General features: G+C 41.1%; 1 protein-coding gene and 1 pseudogene across 1 annotated transcript in view; one reads left to right on the top strand and one right to left on the bottom strand.

Moving 5' to 3' along the window:
* Nucleotides 1–1,239: 1,239 nt before the first annotated feature.
* The window catches only part of Gca (grancalcin), a 27,025-nt gene continuing 6,997 nt past the window's right edge, over nt 1,240–21,267 (top strand). The window contains exons 1-3 of the mRNA XM_038335740.2: nt 1,240–1,380; nt 9,066–9,233; nt 16,105–16,174. Of these exons, the coding sequence (XP_038191668.1) occupies nt 1,354–1,380; nt 9,066–9,233; nt 16,105–16,174 (265 nt within the window). The 5' untranslated portion in view covers nt 1,240–1,353. The remainder of the gene's footprint in view (nt 1,381–9,065; nt 9,234–16,104; nt 16,175–21,267) is intronic.
* Nucleotides 5,303–7,206, bottom strand: LOC119818420 (annotated as a pseudogene).

The raw sequence follows: 21,267 nt of genomic DNA, 5'->3' as shown, positions 1-21,267 counted from the left end.
GCACGGATTTCTTCTGCCAACAGTTTATCAGTTGGTACCCAGTGAGTCACACTCTCTCATTCATTTTATCAAGCAGGTTTTCATTCAACTTCTCTTTTTAATATATCCCAGTAATAGCTACAAACGCAGCCACTGCTGCAGAAACTGGCGCTTTTTCAACAGGAGGGTGGATATTAGCAACTTGCTTCGCCTCTTCTGATAAAATAGTTTCACAAGGCCCAGAATGTTCTTCCGCCTTAGTACAGCAGAGCATTGTTAAATTACTCAGCTCTTCAAGGCTGATTTTATCTGTTAATACTTAACATTTTTTTGATGGTCTTATTTATTTTTTAACGTTAGGGCTTTCCTTTTCCAGAAAGAAATCGAAATGGTATAAACTCCATCCTTTTGTTTGTAAGCTAATTCTAACAGCTGCACTGTTCTGAGTTCTAAACTTGGAGACATGAAATTCATGAGTTTAAGAGAAAACCAGGTTGGTCGTTGCTTTTTGTCAAATGATAAAAACCAAAATGGTCTCTTGATGTTTATAATCAGGCAGCACGTCTTAAGAGATTGCTAAAAGTTGAATCACCAGTCAAGTTACCAAACAGTGTCAGACCCTAGGCATCGTAAGCATGTAAACAGTACTGTGAAAAAAAAATAAGAAAGAAAGAAAGGAAGGAAGGAAGGAAGGAAGGAAGGAAGGAAGGAAGGAAGGAAGGAAAAGAAAAATAGAAATGTATGTGGTATTTGGTATTTGGAACATACACGATTTTAAAAATCTGTTCAGAAATCAAATTCAACTAGATATCCTGTATTTGCTACTTCTGGCAACTGCGGCCCCCGCCACGAAATTATATATAACCTTTCTCACACTAGGCATCAAATGAGGCATAACTATGGTCATGGTTTCAAAGTTCTGAAGCTGCATCCACCCTCTATGGAAGTGTAACTGCAGAGTTCCAACTCTCTGGTCAAAAGAATGTACGGATAGGTTAAAAGAAGTCATTGACTGATCGGCTCGGGGGGTTCTACAGAGGAAAGAAACTCTAGGAGTTGATGGCCCAGAGACGCTTTCCACAGACGGTGGGGAAACGATTGTGAAGGGAGGTTTCTGGTAAGAACTTGAAAGAGCCAGTTAGAGAGTTAAACCGTAATCCAGGAGACAGACCGCAGCCAATCACAGACGAGGTGGGCGGGGCTTGACTCCGATAGGGGCGGGGTCGCGTCCAGGGGCGGGGCTCCAGAGGCGGAGCCGGCTCCCGGGAGCCGAGCGCGAGACACTGCGTGCCGACCTGTCGCACACCTGTGGCCTTCCTCGCAGCAGCGCTGACGTTGACTTACCGGCGACTCGTGACTCTTGATCGGCTGGCCATGGCCTACCCGGGGTACGGAGGAGCGGTAAGTCCTCGCGAGCCATGGCGACCCTGCGGGCCGCGTCGCGGTGCGGAGGTCACCCTATGGGCCGGACATTGCCCGCTGTCTGGTACCAGGCGACGCCGGGACTCAGCGTGGTGCTGAGAAGCTAGGGCTGGGCGGTGCCCTGCGCCCCGGGGAGAACCGCGAGCTGCAGTCTGATCCTGAGTGTCGGGAGCGTCCTTGTACGGCCAGTGATGCGAAGTGTTTGTGATTTGTAAATTTTGTTTTCAGAACGGAGGAACCAAATACCACGTCTTGTTCCAGTGACCTTTTGTGATTTACCCCCAACCCAGGCAGTTTTTCTAGCGATTCTCATCCCTGGTTGAGTGTTTTTTATAATTGCTTTTTATAACAACTTCTTGCCTTTTGAGTTGCTGGTGAATAAATTGAGACGTACTTTCAGTGCTTCTTAAACTTTGCTGTAGCAACAAACACAATCTAATTTTCCAGGCTTGCTTTCGGAGGGGGCCGGGTTATTTCCTCTCATGTAGCTTTTCCGCTTAGTACCTCTGAGACCTACAAGTAGCTATTGCAGCTTGTAAGTAGCTCTTTCCTCTTTTGAAGGAAGCCAAACTTTGACTCTGTCCATCAGTGACCTGTACAGTAAGGCCGGCTATCAAATGGGGGCTGTGCAGTGGTCCCTGCAGTGGTACAGAAGAAAGCATATTTTCTATGACTATTCCTATTTGTTTTTCCCTAAAAAAGAGAAGTTAATGTTTTGTTACAGCTAAATAGGAGTTGACATTGGCATGGAATTATGGTCCTCAGACAATTTCTACCCCTGAGAGTGATGATTATTTTAAAAAGTAAGTCTTAGTTCCAGGCCCTCAGCTTCAGCACACACATTACCAAAACTGATTTGCTTGAATTCCATCTAACACCATGAACTTTCCTATACGTATTCCCCATTAGTCCTTTAAATGTACTGAGAATATCCTTAAGGTAATATTTTTTCAGTCCACACCTTCATACTTGTTTGATTTAACAAAATAGAAAATATTCGGGACTAGAGAGATGGCTCAGTAATTAAGAGCACTGGCTGCTCTTCCAGAGGACCCGAGTTCAGTTTCCAGCATCCACATGGCAGCCCACAACTGTCTGTATGTAACTCCTGTTTGGGGCATCTGACACTTTGTACAAACGTACATGCAGGCAAAACACCAATGTCCATAAAATCAAAAGAAGAAAATGTTCTCTGCTACATTGTACATCTTTATCTAATAAAGTACGTAATTCATGACGTTAGGAGATGAATTTCCAACAAATCTTCCTTTGTTTGATGATTATTTATCAAACATAGCTGAGGATGTAACACAGTTGTTGGCATGCTTCCCTGGCGTGCTCAAGGCCCTGGGTTGGATTTCCAGACTACATACACTGGACCTGGTAGCCTGACCTGAAATCCCTGCACTTCAGAGGTGGGGATAGGAGTACCAGGACTCCAAGGTCACCCCCGTCCAGAGCCTAGTCTGAACTACCTGAGAGAGACTTTGTATAAATTAGTATCAAACCCAGCTAGAACCGGCTGAGTCTGGTACCTAACCAAGTCCTCTAGCACTGGGAGTCCTAGGCGGAACTGGTGAGAATCGGAGACCGTGGCTGTAAAGGGTTCCAGCCTATCCTGCAGCACAGTACAGAAGCTTGTCCCGCTGAAAGTCCCAAGGCCAAAATAAAGTAAGAATCCTCAAGTTGCATCATTTTATCATATTTTGTCATATTTTATATTTCTGTACTAATAAAATTAGAACATGACCCAAAGGAATTTTGATACTCATTTTGGTCATAGGAAAGAAAACAAAACAAATTTCAGTTACATGCATATGGTATTATGAGTATGAGGGGAACATCTGTAATTTTTGTAAATTTTAAGCATTAAATACACAGACATGTAGGAAATCCAAATTGTTACAGTTTTTGCATTTTTATTTTTGAGAACCATGTTTCTTTAGAAAAGATACTAGACTACTACCTCTAAAGTTTAAGTTCTATAGTCTTAATATGTAAGTACACTTGGATATGAATTTTATTTTAAAAACACATATATGCATAAGCTCTCTGTAGAACTATGTAGAAGCACTTTAATAAACAAATTCACTGTATAAACAATATTTTAACTGATGAACTACAGGAGAAAGAATATGACTTGATAAATGGAACATCTGTAATATTTTTATAGCACATTCAAGCCCTGTATTTCTCTTCGCCTGCCATTCATTTCTTAGTTGATTCTTACAAATTTGCCAATTAGAAACACAGATTTTACCTCAAACCCAGTCCTGAGGTTGAGTGCCAGGAAAAACAAAAGACCAAATTTTTATCTTGACATTATGGTCTTAATTTTTAGAAGCTGTTTAAAATGGGTTTCCTTAATAATTAAAGTGACTTAAACCAGCACTACCAAAAGTAAGAGTACTACATAAGGGGGCACACATTTACACTTTTGCTAGTCTTAAAAGCAGAAGGAAAAATAAAATTGTATCAAATAGTATGTGCACATCTTACATAGTTTCCATGGAACTACCAGTGGCATCTGTGCAGTGCGTCTCTTTTCCTAACTGCATCACTGTCTGCCCACAAAAGGAGGATGGCATTAAAATAATGGTACTCGCTGGGTGGTGGTGGCACACACCTCTAATCCCAGGACTCGGGAGGCACATGCAGATGGATCTCTCTGTGAGTGTGAGCCCAGCCCGGTCTACAGAGTGAACGCCAGGACAGCCAGGGCTACACAAAGAAACCCTGTCTTGATAAACAAAATGTAATGGTGCCAAACTGAACTGTTTGAGTCTGGGTGCCCCACATTTGGGGGAAAATACACGTAGTTCAGGAGCAGAAACTGTAGAAGAGAAAGAAGCACAGGGCCGGTCAATATATAAAACCATAGTGCACGGTTACATAACTTTGAGACATACATATACTGCAGTCGTTAAAGAAAGGCATTCATCTGATTCTACAAGGATAGGAAGAAGTTTTTAAAGTTACCCACTGTGGTTTATGACACACACACACACACACACACACACACACACAAAATCATAGATACATGTATAGAACATGTGTTTAGTCTAATTACTTTATTTGCCAATTTTCCCAGTTAAATTTTTGTGGATCTCCAACTTCCAGGAAAGAAGAACAAAAATGTCCTCTTCCCTGAAAGTTTCCACTCCCCCAAAGTTAAAATATACTTATACCAGGAAAGATTTCAATGCCTTTTCCTCAAAGACTCATTTCAGAAATCTTGTTTCACAATCCATCCCTTAAATAAAATTCGTGGAATTTTCCATTTCTGAGTGTATGTTTTCAGTTTGCCAATTGTTTCAAGAAACAATTATTTTTTTAATATTTAAACTAACTGTCACAGAATGTTTAACAGAAAATATTAACTCTAGCTCTGACTGATTAAGCAGCAAATCAAAACATGGAAAATTCAGACATTTACTCCAACTGTAAAAACTATGTAAAATGTAAATTTCAGATTTCAAAATAAGGAAAGATTCCACTTATTCTATTATAAAGATCTGACAATTGATAAGGGGAATGTGTATAGGAATAGTTGCAATTAAAATGTTGGCCTGTTTTTCAAAGAAAAATGTATCTAACTATACTTCTTTGTCCCTTAGATTTAATAACTTTATAATTTTCTGGCAACATTTTAAACAGACTGGAATATCAAATTGTGCAACAGGAAGATGTCTATCAAAATTTAGCCAAGAAAAATTGTATAAGCCTTTTTTAAATAATAGTTAAGACATATATAAATGGCTCCGATTCCTCTATTTACAGAAACAACTAATGCAGTCTTTATAAAGCTGCCATGTACAAATGCCTGCACAAATAGAGAATGTCGATATGAAACATTAATCAGAGTCTGTTTTTGAACCGTGTGTGGGACCAGCAGTTTGTATCAGACCATTGCCTAATATGGACCCGCATCTTTAAGAATAAAGGAAGGCCCTCCAGCAACAATCTGAGGTTGAAGGCGACTAAGTGATAATCGTACTTAGGATTGAAAGCTTGCTGCAGAGAGCCAGCTCAAAGAGAAGGCTGTGCAGGTTCGGGTTGCTGTTCAAACACAGTTCCAGCTTCTCCGGGATACCAATTTCTTCAGGAAGATATGTAGGTCTTTTCTAAGGACAAGATGTTAGAGATTGGTAAGGTGTCCAGTGCTGCTGGGAAGAGTGGTCCACTGGTTTTTGTTGTTGTTATTATTTTGTTTTTGTTTTTGTTCGTATTTTGGCAAAAACTTTTAAGAAATTTTTTTTCTTTTTTCTTTTTTTTCGAGGCAGGGTTTCCCTGTAGTTTCTAGAGCCTGTCCTGGAACTAGCTCTTGTAGACCAGGCTGGCCTCAAACTCAGAGATCCGCCTGCCTCTGCCTCCCGAAGATAAGCAGTTTCGTTGTGCAAGGATTTTAATTTGTTCTCTAGATCCAATTCTCTTAACTTCCTAAGGTTTCCAAGATTGTGAGGCAGCATCCTTGCGAGACTATTTGATCGTAGTAGAACCTAAAAAAGAAACAAACAAACAAAAACAAAAAACAAAAAGAACAACAACAACAAAAAACTCCAAATCCAGACATATCCACTGGAACCTTGGTAAGCTAGCTAGTGCTTAAAGTCAGTTCTAACGTACTGACCTAAGTTTTTAATCTAAAAGAAGTGCTGTCAACTGATTGTCGTTCATAATCAGCTCAATTAATTTACACTTTAGCTCTGGAGAGAATTCCAAAATAAGACCTTGTTGATTCGACTGTGTTTCATGTTGAGGGAATGAACTGTGGAAAACTGAGATGGACCATCCACGAGATATAATTGGAAGTGATTTCTAGCTAAGGTCCAGCTATTCAATTTTACGAGACTGCATAAAAGACTCTCGGGTATAGTGTAGAGGTTACTGTTTTCTAATTTTAAATCCTCTGATTTATGGCATTTGACTGATGATCTGGGTATTCCCAGCGATCTATTGTATCTCAGGCCAAGAGGGTTTAAACGGGTCAGCTTTTCTGTTGTGTGTGGGAGGTCTGCTTGTTCGTTGTGCTGCAAGGCGAGGTTGGTTATCTGGATATAGTTTTCAGTCTCCTTTGGAAAGTGTTCGTGTTGATTATGAGTACATGCAGCAGGACGGGGTTTCAGCGCTTGCCAATTTCAGCAGTTAGTTTAGGATGTTGTTCCCTTGAGTGCTGAATTGATGTGTTTGGGCAGATTTTTGATGTCCTTTTCCACAAAGGTATAGAGTGGTGAGCGAGTCTGGCCTAGACACTGTTGAAAGAATTCCCCTCACTTTCTTAATTCTTCAAGTCAAGCATTTACAAACGTTCTCCAAGTTATCAAGAATCAGGCAAACTGGTCAGTGAACTTCCACTGAGAGCCAGTGTAGGAGATTTGCTAAACATCCCCTCTCTGCTGGGAGAGTCTGTAATTTGTTCCTGTACGAATAAAGTTCTGTTAATTGACTCAACTCTTTGATTGATGGTGGTAATACATGTATAGGCCTCTTGAATAAGTTCAAGCACATGAGTTTCCTCCTGCCATTAATAAGCTCCTTAATGACTGGATTTTTTTCCCCAGTCCTAGGTGCTGGATTTGGTTATTTGATGGTACTGTTGACTGGAAAAGTCACACCCAATTGGACAGCACCGGAACACTCCTTGCCACCTCTGGCATCTCACTTTGGTCTTAGGTTCTTTTTCTTTGCTTTCTTTCCCAAAACCTCTAAAGGTTTTTTTTTTTTCCTCTTTTTCTCTTTCCTTGGTGGATTGTACTTGGGGTCTCTCTCTGTAGAGTGGTTTTCTTTACCTAATCTATCACACATGGTGACTCAAGCTTAGACAAATACTATCTGAACTTGGTTTATTTGCCAGTGTTGGGAGGGCTGGAGAGAATGGCTCCCAGGTTAAGAGCAGTGGCCACTCTTTCAGAGGGATGGATTTGATTCCCAGCACCTACACGGCAGTTTACGACAACTGTCTGTAACTCCAGTTCCAGAGGATCCAGCGCCCTCTTCTGGCCTCTTTGGGCACCGCACATGTAGAACCTGTATACATGCAAGCAAAACCACTCATAGACATAAAATCAAAGTTAAGTTAATTTTTAAAAGTGTTGTTCGAAGTCACACCCATCTGTTACTTGTTGGATCTAAAAGCACTATGGTCAGTTCTGATAATTCATTCCAACTGGTAAATAGAGCTGGGGGTCACGGCTTCATGATCTCCTTCCCAAGTGCATTTCCTACAGTCCCTGACACTTCCTTCATGCCTGAGACTTTACCGCAGCCCAGAGGTGCCTGAACAATCTATAGCAGGTTCCAAAGTCAGTCTCGGTTCCTCCTCATTCTTGTAATCCTTTCCTCTCTCTGCCCTCTGGCAGTCTCTGCTCGTGCTGCAAAGATGCAGGGCAAGACAGTTTGTTCAAAATTGAATAACGACCAGCCTTGTTGTGACTTCCTTCTCTGGACTCATACAAATGCAAAGTGAAGTGCTTTCCTAAGGCATTCATAGCTATACCAAATGAAAAGGGAGACTCCATAGGCATAACAAGACACACATCCATGGATGGCTTCAGTGGTCACACTGTGTTTGAGTACCTGGCCCTTCGGGAATCCTTGAAGTTTCAGATCCTCAAAGGCAGAAAGAACAAACTACGGCTCACAGACCGGTGAGAATCAGCATAAAGGATGGAAAGCACTTAGAATGGTGCTCAGGCTGACAGAGGCCCCGGTTAGCTGCCCGTAAGTAGATCTTCATGCGGCTTGGAAGAGGACTTTGATTGGAATCATCCTGTTACTTTCTTCTGGTCACATTTTTTTTTTTAAAGCTACATCTCTTACAGTGGAGAGTGCTTCAGCTCTGTGATTTCCCATGCTTAGGTCATAGTTTGCCTGTATTTATCCAATTTTCAGCTAAGCATACACTTAGAAATGTATTTCTTAGTTTACTATAGGGGAAACCCTAGGTTTTACTCTCTGTTTATGTTTGCTTTTAGTTTTGCTTAAAGTCATACACAGTCTTCTTTTAAAGCTTTGGTTCTCAACCTGTGGGTCATATCTCCTTTGGGGGTCAAACCACCCTTTCACAGAGCTCGCTTAAGACCATCAGAAAACAGAGATAGAGCATAGACATTTACATTATGAATCACAATAATAGCAAGGTTACAGTTATGAGGTAGCAATGAAATAATTTTATGGTTGGGGTCACCACAACATGAAGAACTGTATTAAAGAGTCACACAACATTAAGGTTGAGAACCACTATTTTAAAGGTTCTTAGAGACCAGGGGATGGGAAGAAGGCTCAGTGGTTAAGAGCACATAGTGGTCATATAAAGACCAAGCTCAGTTTCCCATACCCACATCAGGCAATTTATAACTCCCGCTGCAGGGGATCAAACATCTTCTTCTGTGTTCTGTGGGTACCTGCTCACACACACAGCCCTTATAGACATTAGAGGCATGAAACATCGCTTAGACTTCTTTTACTGTTGAGTAACGTGCTGACGAGCTGTTTTAACAACATACCTTCTAGCATCTTGTGGTTGAAACTTTAGTGACGATATGTTTGGAAAATTTGGCTACTAGATTTCTTTGGTTTTAGTTGATTTCTAATAAATAATTTCTTTTAACTTAAGTTTTAATTACTCAACTTTTTATTACCAACGTAATCTTTTCCCTCAACAGTTTGGAAACTTCGGCGGTCAGATCCCAGGGATGCAGATGCAAATGGGCCAGCCGATGCCAGGTCCCAGTGTATTCGCTGGTGGCTACCCCGGGTACGTGGCCTACTCTGACAGCTACCCCCCTGCTGACGACGCTATGTGGTCTTTCTTCACAGCTGTTGCTGGACAGGTGAGGTGATAAATCGTTTACCAAATACTAGTCAGTAAATGATTTCTGTTTCAGAGACGTGCCAACTGCTCCTACTTAGTGTATCATTTAAAATGTCTATAAAGCTTATGTCTTAAACTCAGGTAGAATAACACTGTTCTTGAGATCAAAGATGAGAGGAGTCATAATTACTTCGTTTTTTAACTTTATTGACTTTGCTATTGATAGTTTCACACGTGAATAATGCGTGTTCATATCATATTACTCGTAGGTACAATATTTTCAACTTTGGCATGAATTCCATCACATGTAAATAGCGTGTTTCTCAGTTAAAACTTACGTATGGCAAGGGATGTGATCGGAGATCAGTTCCACTGTCCTGCGTTTATTCCACCTGAGAAATGGCATGCGTCCTCACAGATGCAGTCCTATCATTTTTAGTGATACATGGTTTAAGTTAACGGCACATCTTCTAGAAAGATTATCAAAATGATCATGTTGAGGCATCTTCAGTTTTTTTATACCAAAAATGAAAGCAAATGTTTTCTTAATGGTATGCTATACTGTTAGCATGTTAGCTTTTAATAAATTTGAGTAAATATTGCAACCCGGCTTTATTATGACAGCAGAGCGGTTTCTGGCCTGCCGATTCAGGTCCATGACTTCCGTCTGAGCTGCTTTGACAGTATGTGACTGCAGTCTTTGGGAAGCGTTGCTTCTGCTCTCACTGCTAATACTTTCGTCACAATTTGTTCTTTGTAAGTACTTTTTTTTTTTTTTACACAACCTCCTGTAAAATTTGGAGTGAAATTAAAAACATATGCATCTGCTGCGATTTGAACATGAGTACCCTCACAGGCTCATGTGTTTGTACAATTGGTCCACAGCTTACGGTGCTGCTTTGAAGGTTGCTGGGATGTAGATATAGGGCCACGGGAGTGGGGCTTGAAAGGTCTACTGCCCAAAGCTTTCTGCTTCCTGATTTGTTATGATATAACAAGCCATATTACAACCTTTTCTTCCATGGATGCAGCCCAAGTCACCATGCCTTCCTGACCATGATGGACCCTGTCCATTTAAACTGGGAATCAAAGCAAAGCCTCTTGTATTTTTAAGTAGTATTGTGGCACAGAAATGAAGTAATCCGCACAATATTAACCTTACTTGTATTGGTTTTGACTGCATGTGGTATGAAAGAAAAGTTGAATAAATATTTAGAATTAGAGAATTTACAATTGTGATTTTATGCATATTAAAAGGTGGGCCTATATACATATGCATAAATCACAAGTGTATTTTATGTATGGATACATGCATGCACTTATGATCACCTTTATATTGTATAAATGCATGTCTGTGTTTCCTGACTCATAAATCTGTGGCCTAGTCAGACAGAGAAGTTAGAATTTCTATTCTGTCAGGCAGATCATAGAAACCCAGTTTTGTCTTCATATTGCCATAAAAAAATTTTCTACCTTATTTTGTATGGTGATTTGTCACAAGACCCACCATTCTTCCCTGTGCTGTAGATGCGGCACATACGGAGATGCAAAATATTAAGAGATGCCTGTTTCTTTCAAATATCATATCCCAAATATCATATTCCCAAATTTTTATTTTTCCTTTTATCATCTTTTGGCCCTTGCCAAAAGTGAATCAAATGTTTTTTGGTAGACTTGCATTGAGAATAAATGCTACAATATGAAACATACTATAATAATTTATTTTGTATGTTTAAGTAGACCTTAAAAATGATAAAGTCACAGTCTTGCCTTACTTGATGATAGCATTGTGCTCTGGAAAGTTAGGCAGAAGAAAGAGCAGAGGATGAGACCAGATGCCCACACTCACCTTTAAGTGACCAAGGACTTACCATAGGTCCTCCCTTCTCTATTTCCATCTGCCTGAGGGCCAAGGCTTTAGCAATTCATCTCTGGTAGACGTTCACTGCAAACACAGTACATATTAGGTGATAGTAATTTTTCAGCTCCATTGTCATCTTACCTGTCTCTACCTTACATGTGGTCCATTCCTGACTGAACTGTGTTATGGCAAAGGACTACATAATTTAATAGTATGGTTCTTCTATAAAAAAAAATAAGCATTTGAAATAAAAGAACAAGAAATCTAAAGCCCAATTCTTGGATTCAGGATATGGCAAAGATAGTTGTGTGGCTAGGTTTATGTCAGCTTGTCACAAGCTAGAGTTATCTGATAGGAAAGAACTTTAAATGTGTGGGATTCCACTCTGTATGCTGTGAATACCATTGGTGTAATGAATCTGCCTTGGTCTGTTGATAGGGCAGGGTAGAGCTAGGTGGGGAAAACTAAACTGAATGCTGGGAAAAAGGAGGCTGAGTAAAGGAGAAACCATGTAGCCCTGCTGGAGATAGACGCCAAAACTTTACCCAGTAAGCCACAGCCTCATGGTGATACACAAATTAATGGAGATGGGTTAAATTAATATGTAAGAGTTAGCCAATAAGAAGCTAGAGCTAATGGGCCAAACAGTGATTTAATTAATACAGTTTCTGTGTGGTTATTTTTGGGGCTGAGCTGCCAGACTGCCAGTAGCAAACAAGTAGCCTCCTACAACACAAATGCCTCCATAAGTTCTGGCTGGAGGGCATTTTCTTCATCAGTCATTGATATGGTAGGTGGTGGCCATCCTTGAGCTGGTGGGTCTGGGTTTTATAAGAAAGCAAGTTGGGTAAGATGTGAAGACGAAGTCAGTAAGCAGCATGCTGTCCACCCTGGCCTCTATATCAGCCCCTACCTCCAGGTTGCTGACTTGTTTGAGTTCTTGTTCTGAGTTCCTTGTAGTGAGGAGCTGCGGGCTGCTTTCCAGCCTGGCTCCCAGCCACCAGCTAGCTTATGCCCGAAATAACAACACACAAATTGTATTCTTTTAAACACTGCCTGGCCCATTATTTCTAGCCTCTTATTGTCTAATTCTCACATCTCTTGCTTTAACCCATATCGAATAATCTGTGTAACACCATGAATGGTGTCTTACCGGGAAAGATTCAGCACGTCTGACCTGGTGGCTGGCTTCATCTCATCTGTCTCCCTGAGGAGAGGCACGGAGGTCTGGCTCAGAGAGCAGAGGCATGGCGATTTATTAACTTCCCTTCCCAGCATTCTGTTCTGTCTACTCCGCCCACCTAAGGGCTGGCTAATCAAATGAGCCAGGCAGTTTCTGTATTAACCAATGAAATTAACTCAAACAGAAGACCCTCCCACATCAGTTCCTTTGATGGCGGAACAGTGAAATGGAAGCCAAATAAACCATTCTTCCCCCTAAGTTGCTCTGGTCATGGTATTTCATCACAGTGACAGTAATAGTACCCCTAACTAAGACAATAATGAAAGTATTTTCATATTCCAATTCAGAAGAAGAGAGGGGGAGATGGAGGGAGAGAGAGAGATAGAGGGAGGGATGGAAAGAGAGAGAGTTGTATATGAGCCCGTGGGCTTAATGTATATTAGACAGGCAAACATTTTTTTTTGCTGTATGTTCATATATTTAATTATTATTGGGGTGAAGAATTTATGATTTGTGTCTATAGAATTTAATAGGATGGTGCATCAAGACTATAGGGTAGAATCTCAAGTAGAAAACTATGTCTAAATTGGGGCAGGCTATCAGATTGACTTGTAAATTGCAGTTGTTCCCACAAGAGAGTTGATGATGGAAGGGATTAGTGATATGAAAGAAAAACGTGCCCTGAAAATCCGCTTGTTGGACTGAAGACAAGGAGAAATTCTCCCTTGGTCTTAGCTCCGGTCTGTAACCATTTTCTCTTTAATAGCAGTGGAGGATGTACTGAAGTAGGTGGTATTTCATAGAACACGAACAGCATCTTACATTCTGTGCTTCACTTGAGTGCCCTTTGGGTCCCATTGCTTTTCTAAGAACAGAGGCTTTGTACAGAAAAACTATATGTGACCCGTGCTGGGCCACTCAAGCCCCGTGGACAACTTCCTTTCAGTCTGTACTAGAAGCTGGAAACTCAGGGCTACAGAAAATATCCGTTTGCTGTGAGGTTAAAAACAGCCATGTGGATAGAATGTCTTTGGAATGCTTTTCCAAATAAAGCACTGCTGGGGGACTGGCAAGATCCAAAAAGTCCCCGATGACCTGAGTTCAAGCCCTGGGACCCACATGGGAGGAAAGAGGGCAGACTCCCTTCCAAAAGTTGTCTTCTGACATCCATGTATGCTCCACATGCCATTCCAAAATACAAAATTGAAACATGACAATACTTTTTAAAGACCTGGTTAGAAGACAGCTTTGGCTATTTTTGGCTCATTATTCCTACGTGGAAAGGAAACTTGAGGTTTGAAGGTAGAGCGGCCATCTGTGGCTTGGGAGCAATACACTTGAGATAGAGACTTTTGGGTGGAGAATGTGAGGAATGCAGAGGTTGATGACACAGTTAAGTGCCACACAACCTTGTACTCAGCCCTAGATTTCCTTTATGAAACTATGAACTCTTATTGTCATTGCTTTATTTTTTGAGTTTACTTTTTTTTTTTTTTTTTAAACAGGGTCTCACTATGTATTCCCCGTGGCCTTGGACTCAGAGAGCTAGACTTGCATCTAGCTTAAGTCATTTTTATAAATCTGCTCCTGTTGTCATCAGGGTGCAGGAGATTACTTGCAGTCCCAGCTGCCCAGCAGGCTGGCCTAGGATGACTAGCATGCCCAGGAATTGGAGCCTAGCCTGGGCAGCATAAGAAGATCCCATGTCAAAGTGAAGTAAAACTTACAGCAAATAAAATGTCACATGTGTTGAAGAGTTAACAGACAGATTTCTGCGTTTTATAACCTTTAATTTTTCAATGGGGGAAGCAGTAGCTTTTCATAGGCAGGGTACATATTTCTAATTATAAAGCACAGACTCCTTTTGATACACATTGTATCTATGCAGAGCAGCAGTGAAGAAAGCAGGGGCCATTGTGCATAGAACGGGAAGTTCAAGTGTGGTGTGAGGTGTACCAAGTTCAGGCTTATTTAATCAGACCCATTCCCTCAGAGCAGATAAGACCCTCAAACACGTTTTATGTTCTTTAACTGAAATTCACAGTACTTTTTTCTTTTTCAACCAGGTTTGCTACTAAAGTAACTCCATGCCCTACAAAGTTTGTCTTCTCTGTTTAGAAGTATAAACAATATATATTTGTAATACATATTTACTATTTGATAACCGTACTCTGTGTGGGTAGGTGGACTTGTGTGCGAAAGTTGCAAGAGGGGGTGGTGCTGGGACAGAAAACCTCCGACTGCATAGGATTTATTTCTTATGATTCTAATTACAGTGGTGGAAATTTTCCATATATTCACATTTTTTTTTTCTGGACAGTTTTAATGCTGTATTTTCTCTTCACTGAATTCTGTGTATCCTTGTGCTGCCTGAATATTGCACGCTGATTTGTTAGTAGGAAGAATATTTTCCTACTTACTAGTTAAAGAGAAAAACAATTATAACTGTTACTGTCAGTGTGTGTGAGGACAATTTTTAAAAATCCAAAATTTTTAAAAGTTTGTAGAAATCCATTTTTTTAAAAAAAATCCGAAGGAGGGGAAAAGGCTACAGAAACTTCTTTACTGACCACACCTGGTGTTTGGACTTTCAAGGCCCTGTCCTGACTGTAGAGCTGTCAGATTTGGGTATAGAGGCTTTTTGTTGGGAGCACAGCAGGAAGGTTGTTGAGCTCACAGATCTCCAGAGAAATCAGAAATGCTATGCACAAAGGATTGCCTTTTCCAGTGGGAAAGATGAAAAACCTGTTCTTCCATCCAGAAAGCTGAGATTTGAGTGATTAACAGTCTGTTGGTTTAGGCCATATAGCGCTCTTACAACCAAGACCAGAGTGGCTAGTAATCTAAATGACCCTTATAGCCAGAGGCTTCCTGAAGCTTCCACAACTAGAGCCAGAGGCAGCTAAGAGTCCAAATGACCAAGACCAGGCCAGACCCTTAGGTCATTAAGCTAATGAGGTAGCCTATCTCTAGAACCCATCTTGGAAGAAATAAAATGACAGGTACCCTCAGCTCAGCTGAGTTTTCAAGTAATTATGCTTCCTTGTGCAAAAGGGATTCTATTATACTAAGATATACATTACCAAATTATACTGGGCTTCAATACATTGGGAACAAACCACCTGTTATTGGACTACCCAAACTCTGATCCAGATTGACAAAGTTAATCTGCACCGGGTTTTTATTCTTAACCTTTTGTGGGTTTACCTCTCTGCATGACACCTGCAGGGGCCCCCTCAGTTCTTACTTTTTATTTCTGCTTACAGTGCATCAAGCAGCTATTCATAATTTATGTTTCTTGAAACATAGTATTGGCTTGAAACGGTTTCTTCAGGATAGACAGTTATTGGTAGTGTTTACCTGAGCGGAATGTGACAGAAAGACCTTCTGCTGTCCATATTATTGGAGAAATACATTTTTTTTCTAATCAAGTCTCACTCTTAAAAATATGCCAGTTTGCCTTCAACCATAGTTTTAAGGATAATTATGGAGTTTTTAATTTGGCAAGCACCCTCCAGGTACAGCAATGAAGATGTGAAAGGAGCCACCGAGATGCTCTCAGGCAAGGATAACCATGAGTAAAATAACAAAGCATTTTTTCATTGTTTTGACCATGAGAAGACAAGGGCGTTGTTCTGCGTCTCAGACGCAGGGAATAGGTTCACCAGGTTACAGGGTCCATGGTGTGCCTTGGCTGGCAATATTTACCTTGTGAGTTTTGTGGTTTATACCATTTTGAAAATTGGTATTTCTGAGTTGCCTTAGAGCAGCACCCAGTGAAGCTTTTGATGTCCTTTGGTACCACTGCGCTTTAAAACCCATGTCGATGTGTTAATTATTTTGCAGGATGGTGAGGTGGATGCGGAGGAACTTCAGAGATGCTTGACCCAGTCTGGAATCAGTGGGACTTACGCACGTGAGACCATGTGTTGTTTTGTCTTGCACAGGGGGTTAGAAATTCAAATTCATTTCCAGCATTTTAGTCTCACACCTATAATAATAAAAATATTATAAAATCTACGTAGATATGCCAAGTTCGAAGAATCAGATCATTCTTCTGTACACGGTATCATAGAAACAACTGTTCATGCACACTCCCGACTCTCAGCATTAACTACTCAAGAGAGACATCGTTTAAATGGTCGGAAGTAGCTAGTGGCAGCCTTGTGATTATCAATTGATATCCTGCAATGAAAAAATGAGTATCTTACTGTCTTCCGATCTTAAAAACCACTCCACCCCTCCACGTGAAAACTTTGCACCCTTTGCCCTGCTGACAGTTTATAATAATAAGGGGACCATCGTCAGCACGTACCTATCTCTGTTGTCCACATATTGCTCATAGCTGTGTCTTGTTTCTTTTTTGTGTAGCCTTTTGCTTTTCCCAGAATTCATAGTGGTTAGTGGATGGGAGGGGTCCAGTAAAGAAACTGCTGAAATGGCTTCTCCATTAAGGGAAGATTTTTATTGTGGATAAGAGAGAGAAATTATCCAGAGGCATCTGGAAGAGTCCAGAGCAGAGAGAAAAAGAAAGACACTGAACATGGTCCTGGGCTGTTAGTGAGGGATGGGAGAATAGCAGGGAATAGAAAGAGTGGAAAAATACAGAATAGGGGGTGGGGTGGTAGGGGCTGGAGGCCTGGGGGTGGTAATGGAGATATCAGAATGGAGGGGGGGGGGCAGAAGGAAAAATTTCATCCTTATATGGAGAGCTGATGGGTATCTGGGAGGAGGGAAGCCTGGAGAGGTGAGAAGGGCCCCAGAAAGCTACATCAGGTAGTTGTGAATAGGCAGGGTAGGTGCCTGGAGGCTAGCATGTGATCTGATAGGCAACCACGGGACTATGTCCATGGAGAGCCATATGTCCCTTCTACCAGAGGCAAGGGAAGAAACTCTGTTTGGCAGATGGGAACAGGTTTCAGAAGTTCCTGAAGCGTGGCTGTTTTTTGTTTAAGGGTGAGGAATCCTTCTATAGTCCAGCTTGAGCTAAACCCAGACTATCATTTCTGGACATATGTGCTGCCTTTTGGAGTTTGGGGAATCGGTGTTTCCTTGGGACCTGGCAGCTCCGTGTTGCATCCCTCTGGTTGCCCCAGGGCTTTCTTACAGGCTCCGTGTTTCATGGGTGGGTCTCATTCTTTCACCACCGTTCTGCAGCTCCTTCCACTCTGGAGCAGCATCTCCTGGTTCTAGTCTTTTTCTGTTGTCTAATGTTTTTAAGCTCAACCTGTTACTGCATTGAGATATCACATTGAATTGACTGGCTTTTTTTTTCCATGTACAAACTCTATATACTTATGCAACTGAAATTTTTAAATTGTTTTTTATTGAGCTGTACATTTTTCTTTGCTCCTTTCCTTCCTCCCCCTCCCCTTCTACTCTCTCCTGGACCCCCATGCTCCCAATTTACTCAGTAGGTCTTGTCTTTTTCTCCTTCCTATGTAGATCCATGCATGTCTCTCTTAGGGTCTTCTTTGCTGTCTAGGTTGTCTGGGGTTGTGGACTGTAGGTTGATTCTCTTTTTCTTTGCTTTATGCCTAGAAGCCACTTATGAGTGAAGTAGCTTTTAATGAAAAGGTGCAAGGATTACAACCAATTTTTGAGACTTTAAGTGTCTGAAAATGCTTTCATTTTGTCTCAGTTATTTGAATGTCTGCTTGTCAAGGGCTGTTCTCCATTATAACCCATTCCCGCAAATAACTTAAAAAGAATTTCTTCATAGAGCAATAGGTAGCATCCACCTAGACAGAGAAAGGAAACGGACTGGGCCTGCCAGCGACATCCCTGCCATTGTTTTTCTTGCCGTTTTTGCACACTGGCCGCCCAGAACCGAAATAATCATACAGAAACCATATTATTTAAACCACTGCTTGTTATTTAAACCACTGCTTGATCCATTAGCTCTAGCTTCTTATTGGCTAACTCTTACCTAATAATTTAACCCACTTCTATTAATCTATGTATCACCACATGGCTATGGCTTACCAGCTAAAGTTTTTGCATCCGTCTCTGGCAGGGCTACATGGCTTTCTCTGACTCTGCTCTTCTTTTTCCCAGCATTCAGTTTAGTTTCCCCCTCCTAGCTCTGTTCCCCTATAGCTCTGCTATAGGCCCAAAGCAGTTCCTTTATTAACCAGTGGTAATCACAGCATACAGATCAACAAACATTTTCAGAAGGATTTCCATCCTCAGCTGCCATCTCTTTCTCACCTTGCTGAGATTTGTTTTTCCTTTCCTGAAGCTCAGGGATCATCCTGCCCCTCACAGGTCCCTGCCGCTCTGACATTTCACAGTGTCGTGCCTTGTGGTCTGCATGGGGAACTGTGTGGGTGTATTCAGTCTGGAATCTCTTGTACTTTTTTGTTCTGGGAAATTTTCTTCAGTTGTGTTTCCTGGGGCTGAGTCGTCTGTTCTCCTTTTTATGAAATGTCCTTAGCCTTCTTTTATAAACCTTCTGTGCCTTTCATTTCTGGTGGTGTGTTTTGTAAGCGCTAAGAGTCTCTGTTCGTTTTCACAAATGTTATGCTTTCTATTATTTCTCTGAAACTATTATTATGTGCTTACATGGCCTTTCCTTCCTCAGCAGTATGTTTATTCATCAGCTTATTTGGCCGTCTCCCTTGTCATTTCTTGGGTGTCTGATGACACCTGGTTGCTCATGTCTCCCGGGAATGCCGAGTATGAGTCCTAGACTTGTTGACTGTGGGCTGCTTCGGAAGGTGAAGCTGGACGTTTGGACTGTGTGGTTCAGGTGTCACTGCCATGGGAGATTTCCTTTGTTCCCTTTGGGCTGCCCTTTCTGTTGTTTCAGGGTTCCCAAGTCTATGCAAATTTTTAGATGATGGGCTCACGTTTGGTATAGTTCATTCCATTGTGCCTAGTGTCCTAGAAACCTCTCCAGAAAGCAAAACTCCCGCTGGGTGAGAGGGTAGGTGTGACAGCCATCCAGCTAGAGGCAGAGAGGGACTGGGTCGTCACATGCTCTTAAAATAGCCCTTTCCTCAGCTCTGTTTTTAGCTCCACCTTCACACACATGTTCAGAAGCTGCCAAATACTTAGATATTTGGCATCTTTCCCAAGGTAACTAAGTTGTTTCTCAGAATTTCTCTTTATGCATAAACATTAAATAGCCATATCCCTTGACTTTCTAACTTGCAAAATAACTTTTTTCTGTTTTTCCCTTTTCCTCTAAGGGTTTAAAACAAAAAAAATCTGTCCACTGCAGTGCGTTAAGGAGAAAGTAAAATGTGTCATTTTCTTGATGAAAAGTCTGTCTCTCCACTTTATAAAAATATTTACTCTCTAAATACCTAGTCCTATCCTGAGATTAGGACATACTTATTTGTTGATTATATTTTTAATTTTTGTTTTAATCTGGTTAGATTATCCCACTTCCTGAATGTGAACCAAGTCAACTTGAAAAAAGATGACATATACAGAATTTTTTTCATGTAACTTTCTTCAATTTCTAGTAGTTTACTCACGGAGGAACATTAGTCCCAAGTTTGGCTGGTTCTATCTACTACCTTTATGAATTCAGAAAACCGTTGTTTTCTTGGCTCAGATTTCTTGATTTGTAAAATTAGAATTGCTGTACACATTCGGCATGTTTGTGTAAAAGCATGTAACCCACTGTAATGGTTAGTCTTCACCTCAAGCGTGGCTGTGTTTGGGGTCACCTTAGACACACAGCCTGGTGAGTGCATCAGGGCATTTCTAGGAAGACCCACGCTGAGTGTGAAAGACACACCTCATAGGCTAGAGTCCTAATGAAAGGAGGAAAAGTAGAAAGCATTGATTTCCCTTTGCTTCTGACTGCAGACAGAACGTGACCAGCCACCACTTGCTCCATTGTTTGGGTGTTTTGTACAACAGCGACAAAGGAATGCACCCACACTTCCTGACCAGCAAGCCCTCACTGAGGGTCTGATGAGTGTTGTTCTTAGCATGCCATAACCAACAACCCTAACACTGACACCACCCAGAACAGCTAAAGAAAATCAGCTCTTGTTCCTAGCAGAATATTTTATTGCTTTTTCTTTAGGTATTTTGAAATTTATCTCCTTTAATTGGCTTTAAGGATTTCAAAATGTTATCAAGCAATATAAAATAAAGTGAATCTAAATTATTTTTTCACTATTTAATATCAAGGAGATAAGAGAATCCTATAAACTTACCTGAATTTTGCTAACACATTCCTTTTTTAGATAAATAAACCCAACTATTTGAATATAATTGCATTAAAGGTTGGAAAGACTAAACTTGTTTTTCTAGGGTCTTCATTGTAAATAAATATGGAAATGTCAATGTTTCTAGTAACCCCATTCTTTTTAATTACTTTTTTTAATTTATGATATAACTGCATAATTTCGTGTTTCTATTTTCTCCTTTTGAGCCTTCCCATGTACTCCTTGCTCTGTCTTTCAAATCCATCCATCCATATATGTATATACATATATATTTTTAGACTCGTAAACAAATCCTTCTCAGTCTGTATGGTGTTGCTTGTATGGATGTGTTCAGGGCTGACCTTTTGTACCGTATAACCTACTGTTGACCTCTCCCATGGAAAAACTGTTTGCTCCTGCTCTCTGCATTCATTAGTTGCCTGTAGATCATGGCAGAAAAATGGGGGAAAGAGACTAGGAGCCAGGGGATCAGCGGGTTTGCTGTGAGAGAGATTGTGTCTCCAAGGAATGGTCGATGCGAACCCCAGAACTCCTTTCCTCACGTGGCTAGTAGTGGTCTTCCTTTCTCCCCTCTCTGAAGAGAAGACAGCTGCCTTAGCTCAGCGGCTCAGGCTTCCCTACCAGACCTCTCTTACTATGCCCTCATGTGTTTCACGTATACCCTGATCTCTTTTCACCTTGAGCCTTTTGTTGTAAAGCAGAGTTCAAGTGGAGGAAGTGTACCACTTTCTTTTCTGCTGTATCACCACAGGGAAGGTCATTGATTTACAGTGTAATATTCAAGAGTTTCTCTGTTTGGCCTTCTTTGCCTTCCCGATGT

Source organism: Arvicola amphibius, chromosome 7, assembly GCF_903992535.2.
Source record: "Arvicola amphibius chromosome 7, mArvAmp1.2, whole genome shotgun sequence".
Lineage (NCBI taxonomy): Eukaryota > Metazoa > Chordata > Mammalia > Rodentia > Cricetidae > Arvicola > Arvicola amphibius.
This window is presented reverse-complemented; position numbering and strand designations above follow the sequence as displayed.